Genomic DNA, 25,168 nt, shown 5'->3' with positions numbered 1-25,168 from the left:
GCTCTAGTGCTGGCCAGGGCAGGCTGGAGAGAAAGTGCTCAGGTCTGAGCTGCTGCTCCGAGGTGGCTCAAGCAAAGCGCTGCTGAGGCTGAGGACCAGGAAAACAGCAGCAAGAGGGACCCCATGGTGATTTGGGAAAGCCAGGAGTCAGAGCAAGTGGGAACCAGGGTAAAGAGACCTTCCAAAGGACGCTGCAGAGCTGACATCCCAATGGTTTACAGAACCAAGGGCAGGGAGCTAAGCCAGACAGCAGCAGTTCCCCCCATTTATTCCTAAACACTTCCCATTTACAGCAACGTGTTGGCACAGACAAGGGTGTCCATGGATCATGCCAGATCCCTTCCTTGCTCTGCATGGTCAGGCAGACTGGAGAGGGTCTTGCAGTGACAGAGCTGGTAACAGCATCCAGCACCCCAGGGCTCACTCTGATGCTCCGGTCACTGTTCCACATGTCTCCCCTTGCTCCCTGCGCTACCCCAACCCTCTCCCTGTACCCAGATGCACACCACGACGCAGCCTGCGAGCTCCCAAGGACCAGCACCCAGTGCTGCTGGATGCTGTGGAGTCAAAGGGTACCTGGTTTGTGATGGATGTTGCCCAGGGAACCACATTTGGATGTCACATGGCTCAGGTCAACCGGCTTGTAAACAATTTGAACCTGTCCGTGCAAGAAAGGAAAAGGCAATGAGCTTATTGCCACCACGGGCAGCCTGGGGAGGGGGAGGCACAACACACACCGGCACCTGATCTGGATTCAAGGGAAAGGACAGCTTAAACCCCAGTAAGATTAATAATACAAAAGAAAGTGTCATCAGAAACGGGAGATCATTAATGCCCGTGTGCAGTAGCCTCTCTTAACATGTCAGCATGCACAAGATCACCTCTCCACAGAGGAGGGAAGTAGAGGCAATTTTAAAGTGCTTAAGTGAGAGAGAAAGTGGAGTGGTAATTAATTAAGATTTGCATACACATCATCCAAAAGGAGGAGATATACCAGAGAGAAAAACATAAAAAATAAATACCTTTTCTGGTGTAAAACATAAAGCTTATGTCCACAAAAACTGAAAGAACAGAAATGATCAATGTGCACAGAACTTTTAAAAGAGTGACCAAAATATGCATTTCTGAAAAATGCTGTAACGGAAATAAGGGTTAAAAAAAAAGCAAAGTCTAAATATCTGGCAGGAGTTCACATAATATAAATTAAAATGGCAATTATAATATATTGAACCACAACAGTATTTCATGATATTATGCTCTGGTTTTTATTTGTTTTACCCATTAACTCTCTGAACACGGGCTCCAGTAATTCCACTTAAACCGCCCCATTCAAAGACCAGCCACGGCGCTGTGGCATGCCTGGGCGTGGGGCCGGCGGCCTCTTGCGCACGGACAACCAGGTTACACGAGACGCACACACAAGGAACGGTTAACATGGAGCTGTTTAGTGGTTACATTAGCGGTCAAACACCACACTGGAAAACACCAATGACTGGAGAGGTCTGGAACCATCAGGTGTGTCAGAGACGGCAAACCACAGCACGTACACATCAGCTACATCAGGAGCAGGAGACAAGGGGGTGAGAAAATATCCCCATACCCCCAGAAGTTACCTCAGACCCTGGTTTTGGACTCACAGCTGGGTGTGAATCGGCTATTGCTATAGTTAGTGAGGCTGTGCAGGAGAAATCGGATCATCAATACCTCAAGGTTGGTTCCTACTCACTGGGAAGTGTCTGGCGCTCAGAAATAGCCTGGATTTCAAGGGGACCGTACGCTGCTCTTTGTGTTTTCACCAAACACCATGGTGGGTGTGCTGCTCTTACTAATCTCAGGAAGGATGTGCCAGCACCAAAGGGACCTTGGCAGAGGAGCTGACTCCTCCAAGCAGCCAGGCAGACTCTGGACCAAGGTGGCCAAAAGCCAGCACAAAGGAATTGCCGTAGCCACTGCTCTCCATCGCACCTGAGTGCCCTGTGCTGGCTCAAAAGCCCTGGGGTGAAGGTGCATCCTTCAGTTCTCACGTCAGCTCCATGTCCACCGGCCCCATCACCCTCACAGCCAAATGTCGGACTGTAGTTGTGCACACCACTGAAAAACACTCCCCGCTCCATCATGCAGCCAGGAAAAGGAGGGGGGAGAACAGAGGCTCGGTGCCACCGTCCCACGGGTATGGAGCCAGAGCACCATGCATGCGGGCCTGCCTTGTCTCCGATGCTCGCACACACCAAAAGGAACATTTGACAGAGAGTGGAGACAGAGAGAGGGAGAAAAGCAACCCTTGGGTCTGGGAGCACACTGCAGAGACAGACATGAAGACAGCATTGGGGAAAGAGCAGGAGGAGAGCTAGATCCAGTCGGGAAGCAGGAAACAGACCCCAAAAGGACAGCTGGCGCCCTTCTAATCCCAGCCGTGACCCCAACGGGTCTATAAGCAATTTGGGCACCGCTGGGACCTGGGACTGAAAGACCTCCCATTTCCAGAGCAAGCAACCAGCAACTGAAACACTTTCTGCTCTCGTTCCAGTTCTCTTTGTTTTATGGACAGGATTCTGTTAACCCTTACCATCCTGCTGGGGAGCAGAGAAGGGTCCTCCCCATTTTAGCAAGAAAGGAAAAGGGGCACAGAGTTGCTTGCTAGGGAAACCAGTGCCAGAGACCTGGGGATCCCACCTCTCAGCATCAGCAATGCTTAGGTCAAATCTTGCCTAATGCATCACTTTGTCAGAGCATCCACTGGCTTAAAAAAAAAAAAAAAAAAAAAGGATACCAACCCCAGGTTACTGCAGCAATCGCTCTCTTGAAGCAGCAATGGCTGGGCAGGCAGTCATTGCCGACAGCGTTGTGGAGGATTAAGACACGACGGCCACTGAAGCCCGGTGGTCTCTCGTTGCCCCTCTACTGGAGGAGCCCAAGGCGCAGCTCTGCCATCAGCACAGCCTGTGCGGCCGTGCTCTGGCCATGTCAGCACATGGCTTTGCTCCGAGCACCCGCACCCAGAGCTAAGCTGCTGCTTTCCATGTCAACGCAGCCAGACAGTGATCACACGATTTTCACTGCTGGCAGAGCCTGGGGAGGGATGACAACCTCCAGCCAAAAATCCAGATAATTCTTAACCCACTGCAGCCACTGCAGCTACAAACACTTGCCCACAGTGTGAGCTCTCAGTGGAGAAAAGGATGAGCTCACCAACCTGTGCTAAAGCTAATTACCAGCCACAGCACAGATGATTCATGATGAACACTAACTCCTGGCGTAACAAGTGGTCCACCACACACCAGGCGGCCCAGCCAGTGCAGGACCCTGGGGTAAGAAAGAGCAGAACAAACATGGAACCTGCTTCACAGAGGTCTGACCTCCGCAAAGCAGCTCCTCTGGCCCATTAAATAAATGCAGAACAACATAAAATTTAAGACGGAGGTTGCAAACCCAGTTATGTCACAATGCTTATGTGCCAAGCCCTCTGCAATGCTCAGTTTCTCAGGGAGGGCATCCACAGAGATCAAAAACAGCACAAAGAAAATCCATCGGCAACATCTGAGGGGCACCAGATAGCTTCCTCAGATGGCTGCAGACCAGGCAACCACAGACCCTGGATCGCACTGTTTGGGGTCTCAGTGATGCTCCTTCCTTGGTCCGTCATCTTTCCTGGACCCAAACTCTGTCTCCAGAGAGACTGGTGTAAATCCACCAATCTCTGTGGAGTTTCTCCAGGTTTCTGGCACAGTAACTGAAAGCCGAGTCCAGCTATTTATCTGGGAGTGGCTGGAAATGCCAGCATTCAAATAATTAACTCAATATTACTTTAGGCTCAGCCTCCACGGGCACTGCCGGACACATTCAATAGCAAGGAGCTTAATATTTGCACGGATCATACTTGCCTGATGGGAATGGGCAGGAAACTGCGCTTTCATGTGTTATGCAGAGTCATGTGCAATTTAGCAGTACATTAAGCAACGAGGACTGTATTTGCTTATAAATCTATCCATCTACTGCATCAGCAACTACATCACTGTCTGCTAGAGGCCACCCATCCTGCAGACAATGAGGCACTAAGCCTTCCAGGTAGTGTAAAACCTTCAAGTTAACGGGATATTTTGTTACAGACATGGTTTCTACACGAGTCAGTTAGTTCTGTCCATGTCAGGCATGTACAGGACTTGTTAGGGTTCATCTAACCATGTCTTTCGGGTTAATGGGGTTAAATGACAGCACGTCACCAATCGCTATCTGACGGCAGGGTCGCTGCAGATAGCATTGGCGATTTAGTGTATACAACATGCCACTAATAATAAGGATTATTACAGTGCATTCAAAGTGTGAAGGTACTCACACTGCCTCCTCCTGGGATGTGTTTGATATTATCCTTTGAGCCACACCTGGATTGAACGCTGCTAAAGTCCAACTTCTTATTAACAATCTGCACCTTTGGTAGCCAGAAAAGAGTCATTGCACGTCACCAATAGCTATCTGACGGCAGGGTCGCTGCAGATAGCATCGGTGGTTTAGTGTATACAACATGCCACTTATAATAAGAACTATTATAGTGCATTGAAAGTGTGAAAGTACTCACACTGCCTCCTCCCGGGATGTGTTTGATATTATCCTTTGAGCCACACTTGGATTGAACGCTGCTAAAGTCCAGCTTCTTATTAATAATCTGCACCTTTGGTAGCCAGAAAAGAGTGTGAGAAACAACATGACCATCTGGAGCTTGACCATGAGTTATACCACTAAAACCAGGAAACTGCCTTCCAGTGCCAAGAGCAAAGGAGAACTGGCTTGCTGCATAGATTTGTCTACTCATGGATTGGAAACTGAAGATGGAGGTGGGCAGGTTATAGCTAGAGATCAGATACATCTGGCTAGCAAAGCAGCCCTGGTTTCCAGGCCAGAAACACTGGCAAAAAAGCCAGCTAACCCCCTTTTTTTTACCTGAACAAAACAGTTTGCTGGGCAGCAAACATGCTGGAAGGCACCAGTGCTCTGAGACTCAGCTTCTGCAGAGCCAGTGGAAGGAGGAAAGATGGAGCTGAGAGAAAAATGCCTGCTCAGCCCCATCTCCCACGCTGGGCAGCATGCCCCCCTCCCTAGGACAGAGATATGTGGCCTCACAATTCAGCAGCTTGAGCAAACTGGGCAAACGGGTGCAGCTGGGCGGCGCAGCAGGCTGGAGAGCAGTTGTGTGTCCAGCACAGTCTGGGAGAGGACGCCTGAGCTCTGCGCTGTGCAGGGCTCAAACTCCCTCTACAGTTACAAAGAGAAAAAGCAAATGCTGCCAGGGATGCAGTTCCATGCCTTGTACTTTTCTTAACTCCTGTATAGACGAGCTGAAAGGGGCAGCACAGACCACCCCCAAAGGCATCTGCTCTATTGCACGTTCCTAACGCGGTCTCGGGTTGGAGAGGCTGGAAATGGCTTGGTGCCACAGGGCAACCACATACTGTGCTAACTTCACCCTCCAGTCCCAACGCCCGCCCTTTCCATGCACAAACACTTTTGTTCTAATGAAGTTTGTTTCCTTCAGGGCTTGTTTTCCCTGTTTGGGTTTTAAAAGGGCAGCTATGCTGGAGTGACCCCATGTATAGGAGCGGCTATTGCAGACAACACAAAGATGAAGACAGTCCCTGCTCCTTCCCCTACACAGACTGGAGGGGCTTTACAACCTATGCAAGTATAAATCAGAGGTAAATGCAGGTAAAAACCAGCAGGCACGTAGGCCTGTGCTTCCTCAGGAGAAAGCCTGTCTGAAGCACAACCCTCAAGAGAGGAAAAGAGACAGCATTCTGCAAGAAAGCAGTGTCTGATCACGCTGCACTCACAGTCCCTGGATGACAATGTCCATGAAGCTGACTAAGCAGGCAACCTCAGTCTCCGTTTCAGCATGTCCCCAGCCTGCTGCTGCAAGGACAGCTCCTCGCTGTACCCTGGTTCTTCAGCATGAGAAGCACCGAGGCTGACATGCACCTCCAGCATCATTTTCCAAGTTCCCATCAACTAATCCTGCAAATTAGGACCCAGTTCTGCTAGACTAGGCTTGCCAGAGCAGTATTCAGTGACCCAGCAACAACAGAAGTGCTCAGACAATGCAGAAACACTGGAAGAGATCTGGCCTGGCTGACTCCTGGCACGTGTTCCCCATGGCTGAGGGTCTGAAATCTGCATGGAGAACTGGCTCCAGACCCATCTTCTGGCCACCCTAAAAGCAAACTCACGGGATCAGCCCCTTCTGCTCCAGCTGCAACCATTCTGCTCAGAGCAGCCTTGTGTCCTACAAAATGTTCAACAGAACATCTAGCCACTCTCCCCTGCAAAGAGCAATGAATGGTCCCAAATTCAGTTGGTCTTACTCTTTCAGTGACAACAGTAAACAACATGTTGCCTGAGAGAGAAGCTGACAGAGAAGAAAAACTTGTAAAAGTTGGATTAAAAAGAACAATTTAGCCAATTTACAGTAAATGGACTGTAGTACAAAGCCAAATGTGCATTGTCCAGTAAATCGCCAGCCATGGCAAAAAATGCACATAAGGAAATGGAAAAGCACACTGCTACTTAAGATGGAGAAGAGAAGCCATCTCAAAGCCTCCCCCCCATGCCAAAGTCAGACATTCAGAGCCACGGAGTTACCTAGTTGCACAAAATGGCATGCACTGCACGCAAGGAAGATTTGTCACGGCTCTGTTGCATTAGCAGCCGCAGACCAAGGTCTGCAAGGCAGTGTTCCCCCCTGGGGCAGGCAAGCACAAGCACAGGGACTCCTGACTGCACTGGCCATCAGATGTGCAATTCTGTCATTTAACATCTGCGCACGAGCCACCGGGCCTTCACCAGTCAGAGGAACCAGGTGCTTTCATGTCTTCACCCATGCAGCAAGGAGGATTTTATAAAAGCCTCAGGACACGTCCACACAGTGCAATGGAGCAGTGCAGAAAGGCTCGGATTGGTGCTGAGCAGCCAACGCCACAGCTGGAGCCATATTACCGCACACTGCTGCTCTTGGGGCTGCATGGATGAATTAACTCACACTACTCCTCACCAAAACTCTCCTCTGCTGGGCTTGCAAGATTTAACACGAGACCCTCGTTCCCAAGCACTTGGAGCAGGGAGTTCTTTGCTGCTCATGAAACAGCCTCTCTGGGAGTGAAAAGTACTAGTGGTTGAAAGGATAATAGTGCCACCAGTTCTGGCCATGCCATGCTGCTTCATGTAGCAAGACAGCGCCTGACTGCAGAACACAATCCAAAACCTTGCCAACAGAGTTGGATCCAAAATTGCAATGTTCTGAAAAATGTGCCAAGCCTGGGACACTCACAGGGAGGAGACTATCTTGTGTGCTCACTAATGAAGAAATGGAGGCAGCATTGAAGGGACTGTTCCAGATCACACAGTATAGGATCCACAAACACAACCCCGACCCTGTGACTCTTCAGGGCTGCAGGTCACAATTCGCTCTCCCTAACTGGACACCACGAGGGAATGTCATTCCCCCGGCAGCCAGTCCATACGTCCATGAAAGCCAGATCACAAGCTCTCTGCAGTCATCTCTGCGGGACAGCTGTACTGCACTAACCCAGACAAGCAGTTTCAGGACAAGCACCCAACGGCATCAGCCCAAAAAACTCCAAAATCAGGCTGGAGATCAGCTGAAGCATGGCTGCCCACTGCTGTATCTCTGGCCCCAGCTGGGCTGCTGCTGATCCAGGGAGGGGTCTCCCCTCCCAGATGCAGCATCAAGCACCCGTCGTCCCTACAGACAGGCCCCTGGAAAGCAGAGCCCACATTTACCTTGCCACCTCCGGGCTGGTGCTTCAGGTTTTCAGTTGAGCCAATTTTGGACTTCACATTTTTCAGATCAGGCATGGGCGCAGCTGATGGCTGGATGCGGCTCTTGGCAGATGCAGGAGATTTCGGTGGTGTGCGAACCACTGCCACCTTCTTGGGCTCCCTGGCTGGTGGGGTGGGCAGAGAGGGAGTGCGGGAACGGCTGCCTGGAGTCCCGGGGGAGCCGGGACTGCTGTAACCGCTTCTGTCTCCAGACTTTGGCTGCTCACCTGAAGTTTGCAGACAGAGGAAGGCAAGCACAGGATAAGCAATCTGGGTACGCAACCCCTTCCCCACTCACTGCCTGCCTTTATGGGGTTGATCTGCCAGGTTCTAGGGCCCACCCGCTGCTCCTCAGTGCAGACCATCAGCAGCGGGGAGATGGCTGCGCTTTCTTCTACTACATTTTGAAGTGAAAACTGTGATTAAAGGCAATTTCCTAGTATCTCAGAAGGAAGATGGTCTTCATTGTCTGGATTTTTGGTAAGACTCCCCACCCGAGCGTGACATTAGCATGCATGACAAATTACACACAAAAGACACTCAAACAAACCCACTTTTCTATTAGAAATTCAGAAGCATTTTTAGCAAATTATTTTATGTAATTAAATAAGGCTGATCACTGAGCAGCTTAGAACTGTCCCCAGTCTGAAAAGAAATGGAAAAAAAGAAAACTCTTAAACATCACCTTTCTCAGACTTTGCTGCTGCAGGAGGTGGTTTTTTCTGCTCCTTTCTGCCTGTTTAATGAATGAGAAAGATGCTTCAACATAATAAAGCTGGAAATTTAATTGATTTAAGGTTTTTATGCAGCTCTGGTTAAGTATGAAAAACACATATATTCAGTGAAATGCACCGTTTTAATGGAAATTCACAATGCCTGATGCTTTCTGGGATATTCTTCTCTGAGAATAATGGGCTAATCTCCATTCCTGCAATCGAAGAATTGATCCTCTTGCCCCTGGTCTTTGTCAAATATTGTCAAGAGAAAAGGAATAGATGGATTAAAAAAAACGGAGTTGCCTACATCTTCCAAATTGGAGAAAATCCCAAAAGGATAAAGCAACTGCCCTCTCCTACCCACTGGCAACTATACGAACAGAGCAGATAAGGTAGCATCCAGAAAGGCTCACTTCAGAGGAATCATCCTTAGCTCTGCACCCACAGCCCCATGACAAGGCTGAGCAGCTCCAGATCACCATGCAGACCTCAGCCTGCTGCCTGTGCCCTTGCTTAGCGCTGTGCATGACCCCGGCCTGCACTGGGGCAGATTTGTTCACTACCCCCAGGTAGTGCCTGGGAGCACCACCAAAGCAGAGCCTCTGGAGTCAGAGACACCGTGGGAAGGTGGCTGCACGCCGCTCTCGCCATCACCTACCGGAGCTGGGAGGTGTCTTGGGAGCCGTGGGTGTCTTTGCTGGGATGCGCGTGGCATTGGTTGAGTTCCTCTGAGCCTGCCCGGCTGCAGAGCGCGGCGTGGCCGTCTTCGTGCCACCTCTCATTTCCGGGCCCTGGGGATGCAAGGGGAAAAGGCTGATGCAGAGGGGCTCTGCATGGGATGGGCTATGTCCCCTCATGGATCAGAGCCACACGAGACCCTCCTGCTTCCTACCCTGACAGCCCGCAGGAGCTCCCACGGGTTTCCCCAAATGCAGGCGTCTGCGACGTGCCTGTTCACACCCCGTCTGCCATCACGGCGCCTGCTGCAACCGCTGCGCAGTCACTCCTGGGCTGGCAGAGTGACTGTGACACTTTCCCATGCGAGCTCTTAGCTTCAGCTACATTATTCACTGCATGCCCAGGCCTGGTTAAAAAGTATGTTCAACTCCTTCATCTGTTCTCTAAATTCCATTGTTTTGTTTCCCCTTCCCTGCTAAAATTTTGTACAGAAGATAAATACATCCATTCACTAGACCAGAGGCTCCATTCAGGAGCACAGTGCCAGACTCCAAACACAAAGCGCCTCCTTTATCCTCATCTGTAACACACTACTGTAATGTGTGCATAATCTGTAATGGCATGGAAATAGCAATATGCTATTTATTGTCTTCTGGTCCTGCAGAAAAGCTTCCCCAAATCTATTGCTTTCTAATGCTGGCCTGTGTACAAAAGCTCACAAAAACCATGCAAGTGACAATTTACAAGCTGACTGGTCCCAAGGCAGCAAGGAACCAGAGCAGAGCCACCCCAATCCCTATCATGGTAAAACTATATCCTCTGCGACCTGCAATCTCTGCTCTTTCCCTCACCACAGGTGTACTTGTATGACTAACCACCATAAAGGGAAACTCCAAGCTGCTTTCTACATTGCAGAATATTCACGGATGCGTTTGCATTTCTCTGTGTAGCACCTGGCAGATCTGGCTATGGCACGTTTCAAATACATCTGCTGTTTACAGCCAACGCACCCACAAAACACAGCATAAAGCTGCAAAACAAAGAAAAGCACAAAAGAGCATAAAGAGACCTGGAAACACCTCAGAAAGACCAGGTAGCACCCTGTAGCAATGAGATATTTTTGCTTCAAACACCAAAACTGAAGCCAAGTCCGGCTACGGCCACTAGAAGGTGAAAGGGAAGCACATCCCACCCTCTCCCTGAATGGGAGACGGACAGACTGCCCAGCCAAGCACTGCCAGACCTGTCAGGGATGCCTTGCGGTATTCCCCAAGGCAAATCTGCCTCTCTCACATCCCATGTCCTTACCTTGGCTTTCCTTTCTTGTGTTCCTGTACTGGCAGGTCGGGATGTGACAGAAGAGACTCGTTTAGAGGTGGAAGCAGGGCTGGAGGGTGTTTTCGAAGGGGTTGTGCTAGAGGAGGTGTGTCGTTGGGGGGGGATGGAGGGTCTATCGCCTGGGGGTTTGGCAGTGGAAGGTGAGGATTTCTTAAACATGGAAACAAAATAAAATCGGAACAAAAAAAAATCAGTATGGGAGGGAAACAAAAGGGGATCGCTGACATGAAATAGGATTAGAAGGTGCAATACAGAACTGGGTGTGGGACTGGTACTGCCCTCTCCCTGCAGCACAGAGCTCGTTAAGAGCTGTGGGGCCCGGGGTCCCACGGCTGCACCAGCAGATATGGGATACCTCCGCTCTATACCTCCCACACAAGGAAGCACCACCCAAGCCCCTTTCTGGGGGATGTGTCACCCCGTGACAGCCTGTCCTTGCCACCACCCTCCACACCAGTGGCACATTTTACCACCTGAACTGCTCTATTTGCTCCCAAACTATGTGCTCCACTGGCAAAGATGCTGCAGGTACAGCACTATCAACACCATCGCGTTTCTGGGAGATGCAGATCACTGCTCCCAGGTCCCCAAACCTCCCTAGAGAAAGACCCAATTTCACATTGTTTGAAAATAATTATATTTCTCATCTTTAATTCTTTGCCCATCAGCTTGTCCATTACGGTGCCCAGGCACTAGCCAGGATAACGGCCGGCTGAGCTAAACCTCCTCCAAATCAGTAGTGTGGCAGATAAACTTCTGGAATTGACCCACTATTAAATTCTGTTCCTTACCCAGAACAGGGCATCTGCAAGGCCTAGATTATTTAATTTCATTTTTTAATTATACATCTTGCTCTTTTCACTGTTACGGTGCTTGACCCCAGTACAGCCCAATGCAGTTTTGAGTTTGCTTTCACACCAGTTTGCCCCAGCAAAGCCAGCTGGCTGCTTTCTGGTCTCAGGCTGAGAAAATGATTTCTCTAACTGCCCATCCAACCCCATGAGCCACGTGTTTGTTTTAGATTTGGTTCGCTTCCCCGCTCTCAAAGATCACCATGGATTGCACCATCCAAACCAGAGTGAGGGGAAGAAAAAATGAAAACACTCTTGAAAGACAGACGGAAGAATGGAAGATAATGGCAAGGTTTCCTAAGAGGCACAACCACAGTCCAGGAGAGCAGGAGAGGGAGTCAGGAACATGCACAGCACTTAGTGGGTTGACATCACCCCTGGGTTTGTTATTGAGCTTACCTTCGGCTTCTTTTCCTCAGCTTCAGTCCCTTCCTTGTCAATACGACCTGACAAATGGAAACACACAGAGTCACGCTTCTTGGGACTGGTCCTTAAATTCTAGAGAGATGATAATGCCTGCGCTACAGCAACATGCATGCTGGGTGGGCATTCCATGTCCCTGCTCTCCTTTAAATTAAATACTATTGTTAGAAATATTACAAAGTAAGTCACTCATTTCTTGCAGAAATACTTCCACATCGTAAACACATTCTTTCTGGGTTAACAGATTATCCCGTGCACAGGTAACAGTGTATTAGTCATCACTGGAGCATCAGACACACACAACAAGGTCTGTGGGAGACCATTTTAGTGTTCCTGGGGCTCAGTACTGCGGCCAGTTCTCTTTAATATCTTTATCAATGATCTAGACGAGGGGATCGAGTGCATCCTCAGTAAGTTTGCAGATGACACCACATCATGTGGAAGTGTTGATCTGCCTGAGGGCAGGAAGGCTCTACAGAGGGATCTGGACAGGCTGGACCGACGGGCCAAGGCAACTGTATGAGGTTCAACAAGGCTCGGTGCTGGGTCCTGCACTTGGGTCACAACAACCCCAGGCACCGCTACAGGCTTGGGGCAGAGTGGCTGGAAAGCTGCCTGGAGGAAAAGGACCTGGGGGTGTTGGTTGACAGCCGGCTGAACATGAGCCAGCAGTGTGCCCAGGTGGCCAAGAAGGCCAACAGCATCCTGGCTTGTATCAGCAATAGCGTGGCCAGCAGGACCAGGGCAGTGATCTCCCCCTTGTGCTGGGCTCTGGTGAGGCCGCACCTTGAGTGCTGTGTTCAGTTTTGGGCCCCTCACTACAAGAAGGATGTTGAGGTGCCGGACAATGAAGGGTGCAGGGTCTGGAACACAAGTGTGATGAGGAGTGGCTGAGGGAACTGGGGTTGTTTAGTCTGGAGGAGGCTGAGGGGAGACCTGATCGCTCTCTACAACTACCTGAAAGGAGGTTGTAGCCAGGTGGGGTCGGTCTCTTCTCCCAAGTAACAAGCAATAGGATGAGAGGAAATGGCCTCAAGTTGTGCCAGGGGAGGTTTAGATTGGGTATTAGGAAAAATTTCTTCACCAAAAGGGTTGTCAAGCACTGGAACAGGCTGCCCAGGGAAGTGATGGAGTCACCATCCCTGGAGGTGTTTAAAAGGTGTGTAGATGTGGTGCTTGAGGACATGGGTTAGTGGTGGACTTGGCAGTGCTGGGTTAATAATTGGACTTGATGGTCTTAAAAGTCTTTTCCAACCTAAACAATCCTATGATTCAATGATTTGTTCAGATTTGCACTCAGTTCCAGTAGCATCTTTTCAGTTTAGGACTGGACTGTTCTCTTCAACCCTAAACATGAGTCTCCCTCTTCAAAACACTCACTGGTTCTATCAATCATATAAAGAAAAACTAAAATTGAAGGATACCCCAATCAGCATCAGGTTGCCCATGATCTCATTTAAAGTTGTTGTTCAGTGTATTAACTTTGCAAAGCATTTTTATACCTGGCCGTTGTTACTTCCCATCTCTCCTGACACGGTTTTCTGCCTCCCCAGCAGACACTGCGCCTTCCATCTGGGTCAGACCCTGCAGGGTCTTAAGGGTTTAGCTGTTGTCCTACTTGATTCGTATCAAGCATAGAGTGACTGACAATATTTCAGCGTTTTGTCCCATTAGTCTACAAGCACAACAGACTGCAGTATTGCTAATTAGGAGATTAGAAACAGGGAGGAAGTGATGTTTGTACTGTAAGGCACTCACTACAAAGCCCCTTTTCCCAGTCTTCAGCTAATTCCTCCCTAATCTGGGAGGAAAATCTGCTGATATTCTCCCCAGTGTTTTGGAAACTTGCCCTGAGGGGTCAGCCCTTTCCCAGTGACAGGAACAATGTTGTTAATCCAGCACTGATGACCCTGACCCACCCCAGCAGCCGCTCCCAGAGCTGCTGGATGCACTATCCTTCCCGAATTCACTTGAACTACCAACTGGAGCAAGGCTGGAGCTCAACAGCCACAAAGTATCTCTGTCTTTGAAGATAATTAATTAAAGAAATTCCTCCTATTGAATCAGAAACTGGTTGACTCCAGGCAATGCATCCCCAACCCACCGTCATTTTCAGGCTCCAATGCTAGCGATAGCAAGCCATGCCAATGCCCTGCAGCACATGGGCGAAGCTTCCCACTGGCTTAGTAGGTAATGAACAACGAGAAATATGTTATGAGCTTTAGCTCCGATGGAAAAAGCTACATCAACAATTTCTCCATGAACCCCACACAGCAAAGAGCACACTTCTCTCTCCCGCAAACCAGAGAGGAGGTAAGCAGGATTTCCAAGCTAATGGAAGCAGCCATGTCAGCTGTTGGGATGTGGCACCAGAGTGAAAAGCAGAGCTTCCCCCAGGCCAGGCCCTGGACAGCCAGAACAGGTACAGCACGGTGAGACACCACCGGGTTTTGATGTGTGTCCTGCTGCCCCAGTTTATTAACACAACTCACTGCAAAACCTGCATCTGGCCACTGAGCAGGGCCCCTAGTGACATCCCTCTGACCCCCATGAAAGTGGAAAATAGCTCTTGGAGTAAGGAAAGGTCTAAGAGCCGCTCTGCTGGCAGGGATACTCGTGCTTTGAGGGGTGAACTCAATCAGACCTTCACCCAAGACAGCTAAGACTGAGATTGCTGCATGAACACAGCAGCTCCAGGGTCTGCCTGCCCTCCCAGCCCACCCTAGCCTAGAAGACACACACACTGTTAGATCCACCCAAGAGCCAGGCTTACACACACAGGCAGCTCCCGCAAAACACTCCCAATACAGCCATCACATTGGACTACCAGAGACACGCCATCCAGGGCTGGGATTGCAGAAGGATGCTTTGTAAGAGCATTGGACATGCCCTGTCCAGCTAGCTGCAGACCTTGCCTCCAACAGCACTCAGTAGTAGATATTTAAGGGAAAAGTACAAGAAACAGGACCAAAGCGGGGCCTTTTCCATGGTTAGACCTGCCATCTCACTTGCCTTTTTCCTCCTCCCTCCTCTTTAGGAAAGCCAATACAAAGAGTTACTGGACCGGACAGTGGACACATGCAAACCAGATGGCACGTATCTTGCTGGAACAAGCTGCAGCGTGTGCCGGGTTAGCCCCACTCCAACATGCCAGAAAGACATCCATCCAGTCTTCATCTTCTCTGGGAAGGTGCCAGGTGTCAGTTAAGGTGCCCACCCCACAGATCCAAGGAAATCAAAACAAAACCAGGTGAACTAAGCATGATCGGGGACACGCCAGCACCATGCAAGGGATGCAAAACCGAAGCATAAGGGTCTGGCAAGTATGCCAGGACATCCAGGATTAAACTAAAGAGGGAAGGAGGGGGAGGGAGAAGCAGCGGCACTTTGTAGAACAGTTCACAGCAAAGGTCCAGGCCATTTCCCAAGCAGCAGGATTCGAGAGGTGGCAGCAAGCTGAAGTACTGGTTCAGGCAGCCTTGTCGTGAGCAAGCCACTGGCAACGTGAGCTCAGGGCAGGCAAACGTTGCACACACCTTTTAGGAGAGGGACGCGACTGACGGCTTTATCTGCAACATGAGCAGAAGGTTTCTTCTTGGGTGACCGACATTCTCCTGCATCTGGCACAGCCTCTTCCAAAGGAGCACCTTTGTCTTCCACATCATCTTTCAACTTAACAGTGAGTTTGGCTGTTTCTAGCAAGGGTCCAGAATCTTCTCCCTCCCCAGGCTCAGCTTCTTTTTGGGAGATGATTTCAGAAGGCTCTGATGGGGTGACATCTGTGTCTTCTTCCCCCCTCAATGGCTGTCTCCTCTCCTCTTGGTCCTCTCCTGCTTTACGTGATTCAGTTTCAACAAGAAGCGCCTCTCTCGGTATGTCTCTGAGGGCATCTTTGGACTTGCTTTCTCCAAAGGCATATTCCTCAAGAGTTTCCTTGGCTGTTGCTGGACACAAGCCCATTTCAGGTCCTGGTGAAACATGCTGACCCACCAGGGAAAGCAAATCCTGTTCAGAAGTTTCATCAATATCACGGTCCTCATCTCTTTCCCGTCCACTGGCATCTTCTTTTAATGGGGCTCTAGTATATAAAGGAGATGGCCCATCTTTAACGTGGGAGTCATCTGTGCCATCTGCTCCTGCCAAGCCCTCAGTGCACACATCACGACCTAGTGCTGTTCCCAGCGCTGGATCCACACCAATGCCTTCTCTGCCTCGATGATCCCACAACTCATTGCTTTCTTCAGATGCTCTGGAGTCTTGGTACATATCCAGGGGTATTGGGATGGTGACCTCGATTCTGGTGGGTGCTGCTGTTGTAGCCTTGGCTTCATGTGACAGAAGAGGCTGCTGAAGAACCCCAGCTACCTGCTTTGTGGGCTGGCTTTCTTTTTTTATTGCATCTCCCACATGCTCCTGAGGGCCAGGCTGTAGCTTTGGAGAGCTTGGCCCCCCTGGAGTTGAAGATGCAGGGTACGAAGCATGAGCAAACAATTAGCACAGGCATGTCAAAGAAGTAGTCAGACATGTAATGCTGAAGAGAAGCTACAGATTTCTACTATCAATCGAGAAGAAAAAAGCGAGTCCCACATTGCCCCATTGAACAGACTTCTATGGTGGCTTCTGCCTTTAAAGAAACTTTGATCCCCATGGGAATCAGGAACAGTGACAGCCACGGCAGGTGGAAGACCAGACTCCTCCCTGGACCTGGTCTTGGAGGTGGCTGGGGTATCCAACCCCATCTGCCACTCCCACGCTCTATGAGCTGGTTTAGCTACAGCAGTTTTCAGAAGCCAAGAACACACCCATTTTCTCATCTAACACCACTGCTGAACCATCAGTTGGCTGGTCAGTGACCACCTCTTCTTGCCTCAAGGGCCTGAACAAAACAGGCCAGACACCCTCCTCTCCTTCTCAGGCTCACAAAACCCCTTCAAGTCTTCTCCTCCCCTGCAGGAGATGTTAATGCAGACAAGGCACCAGTTACATCCTCCCAGAGCTCAAACCATCTCTGCTTTGTTCTCCAGAACATTTCTATTGTTAATGAGCTCAGGGAAGGGCACTCCTATGTCTCCTCTCTTACCACTGTGTATTTCAACAGCCAGTGGAGCAGACAGCCTCAGTGGAAAGGACGGAAAGGACTGTAAGTAAAAATGTGGCTGTAACCAAACAGCCACAGAAATTTTGGACTGTGCACCCACTCAGGCTAATTAGAGCTCCAACGCTGCTGCCGTTTTGGCAGAGTAAAAAATGTGACATTTAAAACCCAAAACTTGAGGTCACAGTGACACAGATCTCTTCATTTTGGTTTTTTGGGGGGGTAACAGAGAGATTTATGTTCTGTTGCTGATCTCATGGATGACACAGACCTTTACAATTTCACCCAACAATTGCTGCATTAAGCCATGTATTCTGGTTGAGCTGGAGCTTTTCTGTTAGAAATTCATTCAACTGAAGCATAGACACACTGAGCAATGGAGAATTCACCCTGAACATACGCAAATTGCTTTAAAGTCAACTGCCCTAGTAAGAATGTGTATCTTATATTATGAATTTGTCCAGCTTCAAATACTCTTTGGTCTTTTTGAGCACTGATCAGGTAAACTAAAGAGCCTAGATCAGAGCACTTCAGTACTGAGATTTCAATTGTTGCCTTCTTAGATTAACAAGATTAAAACAAGAAAAGAAGAAGTCAAGACTGACTTAGTCTTTGTATCAATGTTCTCCCCACTTTAACCATAGTGGTTAAGTGAAACTACCACACAAAGACCTTGGAAATTGTGGTTTAAGAGAAATCCTAAATTGGCACCTATTGGCAGGCAATTTTTGAAATGTGGCACCAAGAAACACTTTTTATAACCACAGGGATCTGAAGGGTGTTTATGCAGTAGCCAGCAGACCATCTTGGCTCATTTCTTCTGCAAACAAACAACATGACCATTAACAACCGGCGGTGCAGAGATGCAGACAGTCAGTTCGTTAGCTGGACTTCCATACTCCCGGACTCTTGGTGGTTCTCAGGCAAATGTGTTGCACAAGGTCAAGAGCTGGCAAAATGCCAGCACGGCCAAAAACCGTGAATGAGAAGATGCATCTTCACCTGAGACTCCAGAAGCATTTTAACACACTCCATCTTTGCTGCAAAGATCATTTTTTCAAATCCCACAACACAAGAAATGAAGGTAGCTAGTAAGAAGAAATCCAAGACTCTGTGTGCGTATTGATAATCACATTTTCCTCTGAATCAAAGAGAACCATTAAAAGGAAGCAGTCCACTTTCAGAGAAGTAACAACTTATGTAAGAACCTAGAAATGTCATATATAGGTTATATCAGAGCTCCAGCTAGCTGTGTGTCCCCATATCTGACAGCTGAAAGATCCCAGGACAGCACAGAAAGGTCATCTTAAAAACCTGGTGAGAAAGAGCAGCTAGAACCAGACTGAAGAGGGCAGACAGAAGAGAGAACTTCACTGCCTCCTCCTGCTTCCTTTTTGCAGTGGCGTCACTATTTTACATACAGAAGAGTTGCTAGTCCAAGAACCACTGGACAGGCAAGCAAAGGTTTTATTTTAATAGCAGGGAGCAGACTGCGCATAACTGTGCTCATCTGTGTGTGGAAAGCAAAGACAGCCTGAATTCTGCCCTGAGCTGAGAAGGCAAAGACCTATTTACTTTTTTAAAAGACAATGGATGTCTGTAAATGCACTAATGCAACCATGAGGAGGAAAGATGCTATCCAAGCAGCTGGAGGAATTTGTTACGTCTACTGCACAGAAAACTACCTTACAGAATGGGGTTTAACTAAGATTTTAACCAGAGCACCAAATGAGTGCTATGGTACATTAGTGCGAGAAAGACAGCAATATCAAAGTGAGTTTCAACCCATGAGTCTGCCCCATCGAACACAGAATTAAGCTAGCACTGGGTGCTTTGGGAAAATCCCATCCTGAAGTTTTCAGTCAAGTCTGAACTGAGCAAAGTGAAGAGAAGCTTTCCAGATAGCCAGGGGGTTCCTGGATAATTTCTTGGCTCATCTGAGCAGATGCACAATTAATGCTCTATAAATGCTCACAGCCCACCGTGCCTGGCTTTGTCAGTCACAGTCTCTAAGAGTGAGATGAGAAAAAACACCCTCCATGTTAAAGTCAGGTCATCAGTGAGTAGGCTTGAGACATTTCAAGTCAGAAAGAGACACAGTAATTAGAGAAACAATTCACTTCTTTCATGTGTGACATGCAGGGCCCCAAACTGACTCTGTTCCATGCTGAGCAGTTCCTCCTGGCTAACCGCACCACCCTGGTTCTCTTTAATACCTCCTCTAACCTGGAGGATGCCCTGTTTTGCAACTGGACTCACAAGCACCAGGGCTTCAGCCATCTGAGAGAGAAATTCGGTGCATGAAAAGCTGCAGTTCCCTGAAATGAGTATGTTGGAACATTCAAAGCATGTACGACCCTCCCTTGTCAGGAACAGGGAGCACAACTGCCCGTACAGTGCAGAGCATTTGCATTACAGAAGAAAATTCCCAAGCCACTGGCAACCAGCCACACATGTGGCCAGCAATAGCTGGACCCCAGCGACAGATGATTCACTAACCTTGAGCGGCATCTCCTGCAGCGTGGTCCTCCAGGTTGGGGGTGGCTCCTACGCCTGCCTCTTCAGCTGGTCCCAGTTCAGAGAAAGAATGGGAAAAACACGATCAAAACAAGAATTAAATTTAAGCATGTGTCTGGAGAATTCATTTACCTCCCTGCTGACTCTGCCCATCAGCGCTGTAGTATGAGCAGGACAGTTTCAGAAAGGCAATCAACCCACGCCAACGATGGAGGTGTGTTTCACCAACTTGCACATCCTGGGTGGCAGGTTAGTACAAGCTCCTTCAGGCAGAGGTGCAGACAACCGGCTGCTCAGGAGCAGGGAAACTTGTGGATTTATATCCCCTCTTCTACCCCCATCTAGCATTTACGTTGCCAACAGTGCTCACATGAATGCCTCATTCCTTCCTGAGCCCTACCTTCTTGGTGTCTACTGCCTAGCCCACTGCAATGAACTCTGCCAAGGCTATTTGACACCACTAGATCCAAATCTGTCTGATATAAATCCGATGCTTCAGGAATACTGGTACATTAGAGAAGCACAATTTTCTTCACAGCAATGATGATTTGTCCCTATCAATCAGAATTTTTTTCAATTTATTACATGACTACTTTCAAACTTGCTTAATCAATTATATTTGTACATCACAGTTCTACAGTCAAACTAGGACTTCCACTGTTTTCCCCATTTTTTTCCAAACTGTGTCCAGTTCAGGACACACTGCTTCTTCCTGGCCCCCTGGTAGTCAGATCTTGAACCAGAGACTGCACAGCCTTGCTAGCAGGCAAGCCACTTTGCGTTCCAGCCCAGGGCTCCACCAGCAGCCTGGGGGCTGCATGCATGACAGACAATTTGGCTGCCCGAGGGAGCGTGTAGTGGGCTTGTTTAAGTGTTCAGACATCGGCAGAAGCCCATTTCTACCCACTACCTTTCTCAGGTCCTGCATGATGCTTCCAGGAAAAGCCAGTGGCTACCGCACAGGGTACACGTACTCATTTTTCATATACAGACCTCACTCCCCCAGGAGCTCCTGCCCTCTTGTACACACACAGCACTGCTGCAGCTCACTCCATTCTTACTCTACCTCTGAAAGATCCCCACTCCTCCCTGGAAAACCAGGCCCAGGTGCTATGATTCCCCACAGAGCATTCAGGCTGAATTAGCCACTTCACTTCCTCTGCATTATCCTTAAAATGCGCTGGCAGCCAAAGAACTGCTGCAGTGGCCTGGTTTTCACCTGCCGCTTCCAAGCCAACTGCATGGGCTGGGCTAAGCGAGAGCGCCAGTGAGACAAGCAGCAAGGTCCTGCGGTGACCGCCTCACCAGCAAAGCAGGGCTGCTGGCAGAGGGGCAGAGATGACCGGGATCGGTAGGTAAGCGCTTAGCCTGGGAATGGGAAGCGAAGCCACCACAGAGACATCAGATAGAAAGATTGTCAGATGTGGAGCTGAGAAAGAGAGAAGAAAAGGCTGCGAGTTTCCCCCAGGATGGGGAAGGCAAGAGGACAATTGTAAGCTAGGAATTATTTCTGCAGGCCATGAAGAAGAAAGAAGCACGCATCAGGAGCAAGGCATGCCTGCGAGAGGTTTTGCAGTGTTATTTTAAAGCACTAACCGGTCCAGCTCTCTGCTCTGTCTGCATCAAGAGATGAAACTGCACCTTGGTGTCCCTCACCTGTGGTTCCTTCTGGGATCTCCCCGTGCTGTTCGACACCACCCTGATCCTCGTGGTCTCCTTCCTCCACTAAAGGTGCTGTGGCATCTGAAAAACAACGCAGCTTTCACATAGCCATTGAGTGGCAAAACCCTGTGGAGGCCAGGACATGCCTGAAGAGCTTTTTACTCAGAAAAGCACCCGACTCCCTCCCTTGAGCCAGTGCTTCTGGAGGAAGACAACCGAGCATGACACAGCAAAGCCAGTATTGGAGGGACACCATGAGCTGTCCCCTGTGCCACACAAACCACACATCTCCAGTGTACTCCTTATGCAGCTGAAGGCTCTACCGTCTGAAAATACACATCTGAAGACAGCCACTGGTGCCTGATCTACATGCACAGCAATGCTATCTGCACAGAGACATCACTGGTCTGGAGCAGGAAAGAACAGCTCCCATCAGACACCTTCCTAAACTGAGCACTGTGACTGTGTCACACTCTGGACAGCTCTGAGACAGACAGGTACCTGCTCCATCTGCTCATCTTGACAGTCCTGATCCAACTGGAAAGAGGGACAGCATCCTCTTCTGCACCAGCCAGGTTTACGTACTGATTTCTTGAGCTACATTCTATGATTCTGATTCACAGGAACAGAGCCGCTTCACAGACAATCAGTTGGTCCATACTTCCAGCAGGACCAGGCTGGAACTGGTCGGCATCTCTGTCCACCTTTCTTTCAGATAAATTTTGCAAACTAATGCCTTCACCTGAAGTCTCCAAGAGACAGATACTTGGGATTAAAGCAGCCAGAGGAACACAAAAAGTGCAGTTAATGAACTAGTCTCTGGATCACTTTGGAATTAGATTCTTTCTACAAACATGGCATTCCGGTAACACTCTGGAGCAGCACAGACATGCCCTGAGTCCCACTAATATGACCTTTACATCAGCACAAAGTTTTGTTTTATGTATAGACTCTGCCCATCTCATCATTCCAGCACGAATCATGCTGTACTAATGAACATGTAAATACAGAGGGGGCAAAAAGGAGCTATGAGGTACAGCTAACTCTGAAAGTGACCACAGCAACCAGGATGGGCTGTGAGTATCTTGGGGGAGCACAATGATGCAAACCTTTGGCCCTGGAAGCACACAACACGGGACTGCTCCTGGCTGCGCTGGGCTAACGGGACCTTGTGGTCACTATGTAAAAAGTCTTCAGGAAACAAACTGCAGGCAGCTTTCTAAACTATAATAAACACTTGGCTTTCTCTTGCCTTCTAACCCACTCTCCACCTTTAAAGCTCATTATCTTATTCTGCAGAGTGGCAAACATTGCTTGCGATGAGACTAATGAAGAGCATTTGTCCAAGAGTGCAGACACTCCTCCTGAGAAACCCCACCAAAACACAGCACGGTGAGTCTTTCGGCAAGGTTTACCACGACCCCATCCATCATGGTTTCAAAGCAGTAAGTCAAAGAGCTCCCACCTTCCGTAGTTGGGGTGCTCTTAGCGTCAGATGTTTCAGAAACAGGCTCATCCGATCCATCATCGACTGGTATCTGAAGGGGATAGCCTGGAAAACATTCAAATACTTAGAACAAGTCCTTGGCTATGAATTATGGCCTGTGCGTTACGAACTCTACCCAGATCCACAGCAGCAAGAAACTGTAATTGGAGAGCATAAACCACCTGAACTAAGAAGCAAGCAAAGCGTGAAAATGCCGACCAAAAGCATCAGTGTCATCACCAAAAGGAACAAGCAGAAACCCATCAGCAAAAGAAAAGCCCAGTGAACCGGACAGCTAGAAACAGCAAAGCATGGCACAAACAGGAAAGGAAATCTTAGCAACGTAAGCAGAAAAGATGTACAACTTCTGAGTTACTGTTGCCCACTCTTCCATTTCTGGGGCCATTAGCCTCCCTTCCAGAGTAGGGTGCTGAACACTCCCATGATGCATTAATTCTAATCATTGCAAACCAGCCAGTCCTTGTAAAGGGCTTGGTGTAGCATGTAACATACTGTGCGAAGACTTGGTGCAAAAGTCATCTTTTGGGAGAGCAGGGCAAGAGGCACAAGTCTCCTCTCTGCAAGGAGTCTGGGCAAATAAAATAAGGGGAATTGGAGAAAATTACTTGGAAAAGAAGATTCAAACTAGCATAAGCAAAATCCCTGGGAACCCGTGATGTGCGAAGCTGAGGCTACAAGCTGAGAGGAGCTATCAGACTGAAATGCATTATAGAACCTGGGATGAATGGATGCTATGGATTCTCTCCAGGACAGAGACAATCCATTTATCTGGTGTAAGCTGTGTCCAAAGCACCTCAAGAAAAGAAACTTAAGATGATGTTTATATGGAGCATAGCCAGGAGTGAGTCCCACCAGGTTTGCTGGCGTTATGTGGGTTTCCAAGCTCAGTTGTGGAGCGTGGTGGAATGAGAAAGGAAAGGCTTGTTGAGAAATGCAGGTCTGAAATACGGGGCGAAAGACTCTCGCATGGCCCCCGTTCCCAGAGCTCTCTGTTCAGTTCCCCCCATCTCCCTGTGCAGGTGAGAAAAGCAGGCAGCAAGCAGCATCCTTGAGCTGTGTCTCCAAATAAAAGCAGTGCTGTATTTTTATAGCAAGCTAAGGAGTGAACACAGAAACACACATTTGCAAAGCTGCAGCAGTAAGATCATCACTAGTCTGGACACTAGGGCTTGTTGTGCTCTTGCTGGGCCATGATATCAATGAGCAGCATTTTCCTATGACTATGAACATCAGAGCATCTTGTGGGCTACTCACAAGCTGCAGCCCGCTGATCCACAGTAACCTTCCAGGCACGCATACCGTCTCCTCCTGGCCGCCCCCAAGGACCCCTCGCACCCCTCGCACGCTGGCCCCACTCTCCCCACTTAGGTCATTCTCTCAGCAGTGGGCAAGGCAGGTCCATTACACCATCTCCTCCTGGAGGTGCTCACCTGATGGGATGTGCTTCTCCTGGCCAGCTGCGTGATCCTCCATCATGGTGACGTCCTGACGCTGCTCCGCCATCTCTCAGCAAAGTTACCTGGAAAGGAGAGTAAAAACAAACACCCATCAGGCAAAACCTGACACAACACACCTTCACCCAGAGCCCAGGTGGTGCGCTCCCATCTACTGCTCCACGAGAGAATTTTGGTTTGTCAGCCAATTTCCAGAAGCATTAAACATCCTATTGCAAACAATCAGCCAACAACAGCTAACCATCTTTTCAGCCACTGTAAGAAGATATCTACTTTGTTCCCTTTTCCTGACGAGCCCTGAAATCACACCATTTTGCTCGGGGAAGGTCACAGCTCAAGATACATGTTACCTGTTGTGTTTCACACCAGTGCTGAAATACTCTCCAGAACACCTAATGCTAGTGCCTCCAAATCTACCAGGAGCATGTTTTGTCCACAGTCATCAAGGGGAGGAGGACAGCGGGAAGGGAGTACTGACATGCTAAACCAGCACCTAAAAGGGCTGCCCCAGCCAGACCACTCTTCAGCAGAGCTGCGCCAAGCTCTCAGCACAGGAGGTCACAACAATTCACACTCAAGACAGAAAAAATTCACCCAGAAGCATGACCCAAAAGGAAAACATGGATTTCGCATAAAAGACATATAAAGGAGCGAACGTTCCTTGTGAACAAAGGGACGTTCTAATTATTCCTGCACAAGCAAAAGCACATGCCAGTCACTGCATCCATCACAATAAGGACACAGGCAACTTCCGCCCAGCTGCAACATCAAAATTCCATAGGTATTTACAATGTCCCAAGCAAAATGACCATCCTCATGCACATAGGACACTGCTCAGCCACTGTTTTGTCACAGGAGCAGCATGCTTTGTGCAGACATACTTCTGCTGCACACTCCAAACTCTGCATTTGCCAATTTAATCAGTCTCTCAACACAAGTGTCTGCTGGCAAGGTGACATGCTGCTGCAGGAAGGGATGCCTTCTACCTCTGTGGATGCACCCAGCAGGGATACACAGCTATAATGATACGCTGATCATCTTAAAAGTAAACCAGGACTCTCCAGAGATGGATTTGGACCAGGAACTCTTAGAGAAGGGGGTCT

At 49.0% G+C, this 25,168-nt stretch overlaps 1 protein-coding gene across 7 annotated transcripts in view; it reads right to left on the bottom strand.

Moving 5' to 3' along the window:
- MAPT (microtubule associated protein tau) overlaps positions 1–25,168 on the bottom strand; it is a 56,112-nt gene that overhangs the window by 6,147 nt on the left and 24,797 nt on the right. For 2 of the 7 annotated variants that reach the window (XM_075775397.1, XM_075775396.1), the window contains exons 2-13: positions 24,042–24,130; positions 22,570–22,656; positions 21,099–21,185; positions 19,425–19,490; positions 11,807–11,853; positions 10,527–10,706; positions 9,199–9,331; positions 8,510–8,560; positions 7,786–8,051; positions 4,574–4,666; positions 4,334–4,426; positions 577–658 (exon numbers count right to left, since the gene is read on the bottom strand). In XM_075775397.1, coding sequence (XP_075631512.1) covers positions 577–658; positions 4,334–4,426; positions 4,574–4,666; positions 7,786–8,051; positions 8,510–8,560; positions 9,199–9,331; positions 10,527–10,706; positions 11,807–11,853; positions 19,425–19,490; positions 21,099–21,185; positions 22,570–22,656; positions 24,042–24,114 — 1,258 coding nt within the window. In that variant the 5' untranslated portion in view covers positions 24,115–24,130. Of the gene's footprint in view, positions 1–576; positions 659–4,333; positions 4,427–4,573; positions 4,667–7,785; positions 8,052–8,509; positions 8,561–9,198; positions 9,332–10,526; positions 10,707–11,806; positions 11,854–15,366; positions 16,288–19,424; positions 19,491–21,098; positions 21,186–22,569; positions 22,657–24,041; positions 24,131–25,168 lie in introns of all 7 variants that reach the window. The other 5 variants (XM_075775402.1, XM_075775399.1, XM_075775398.1 and 2 more) reach the window with 5 other exon arrangements.

This window comes from Balearica regulorum, chromosome 24, assembly GCF_011004875.1.
Source record: "Balearica regulorum gibbericeps isolate bBalReg1 chromosome 24, bBalReg1.pri, whole genome shotgun sequence".
NCBI lineage: Eukaryota > Metazoa > Chordata > Aves > Gruiformes > Gruidae > Balearica > Balearica regulorum.
This window is presented reverse-complemented; position numbering and strand designations above follow the sequence as displayed.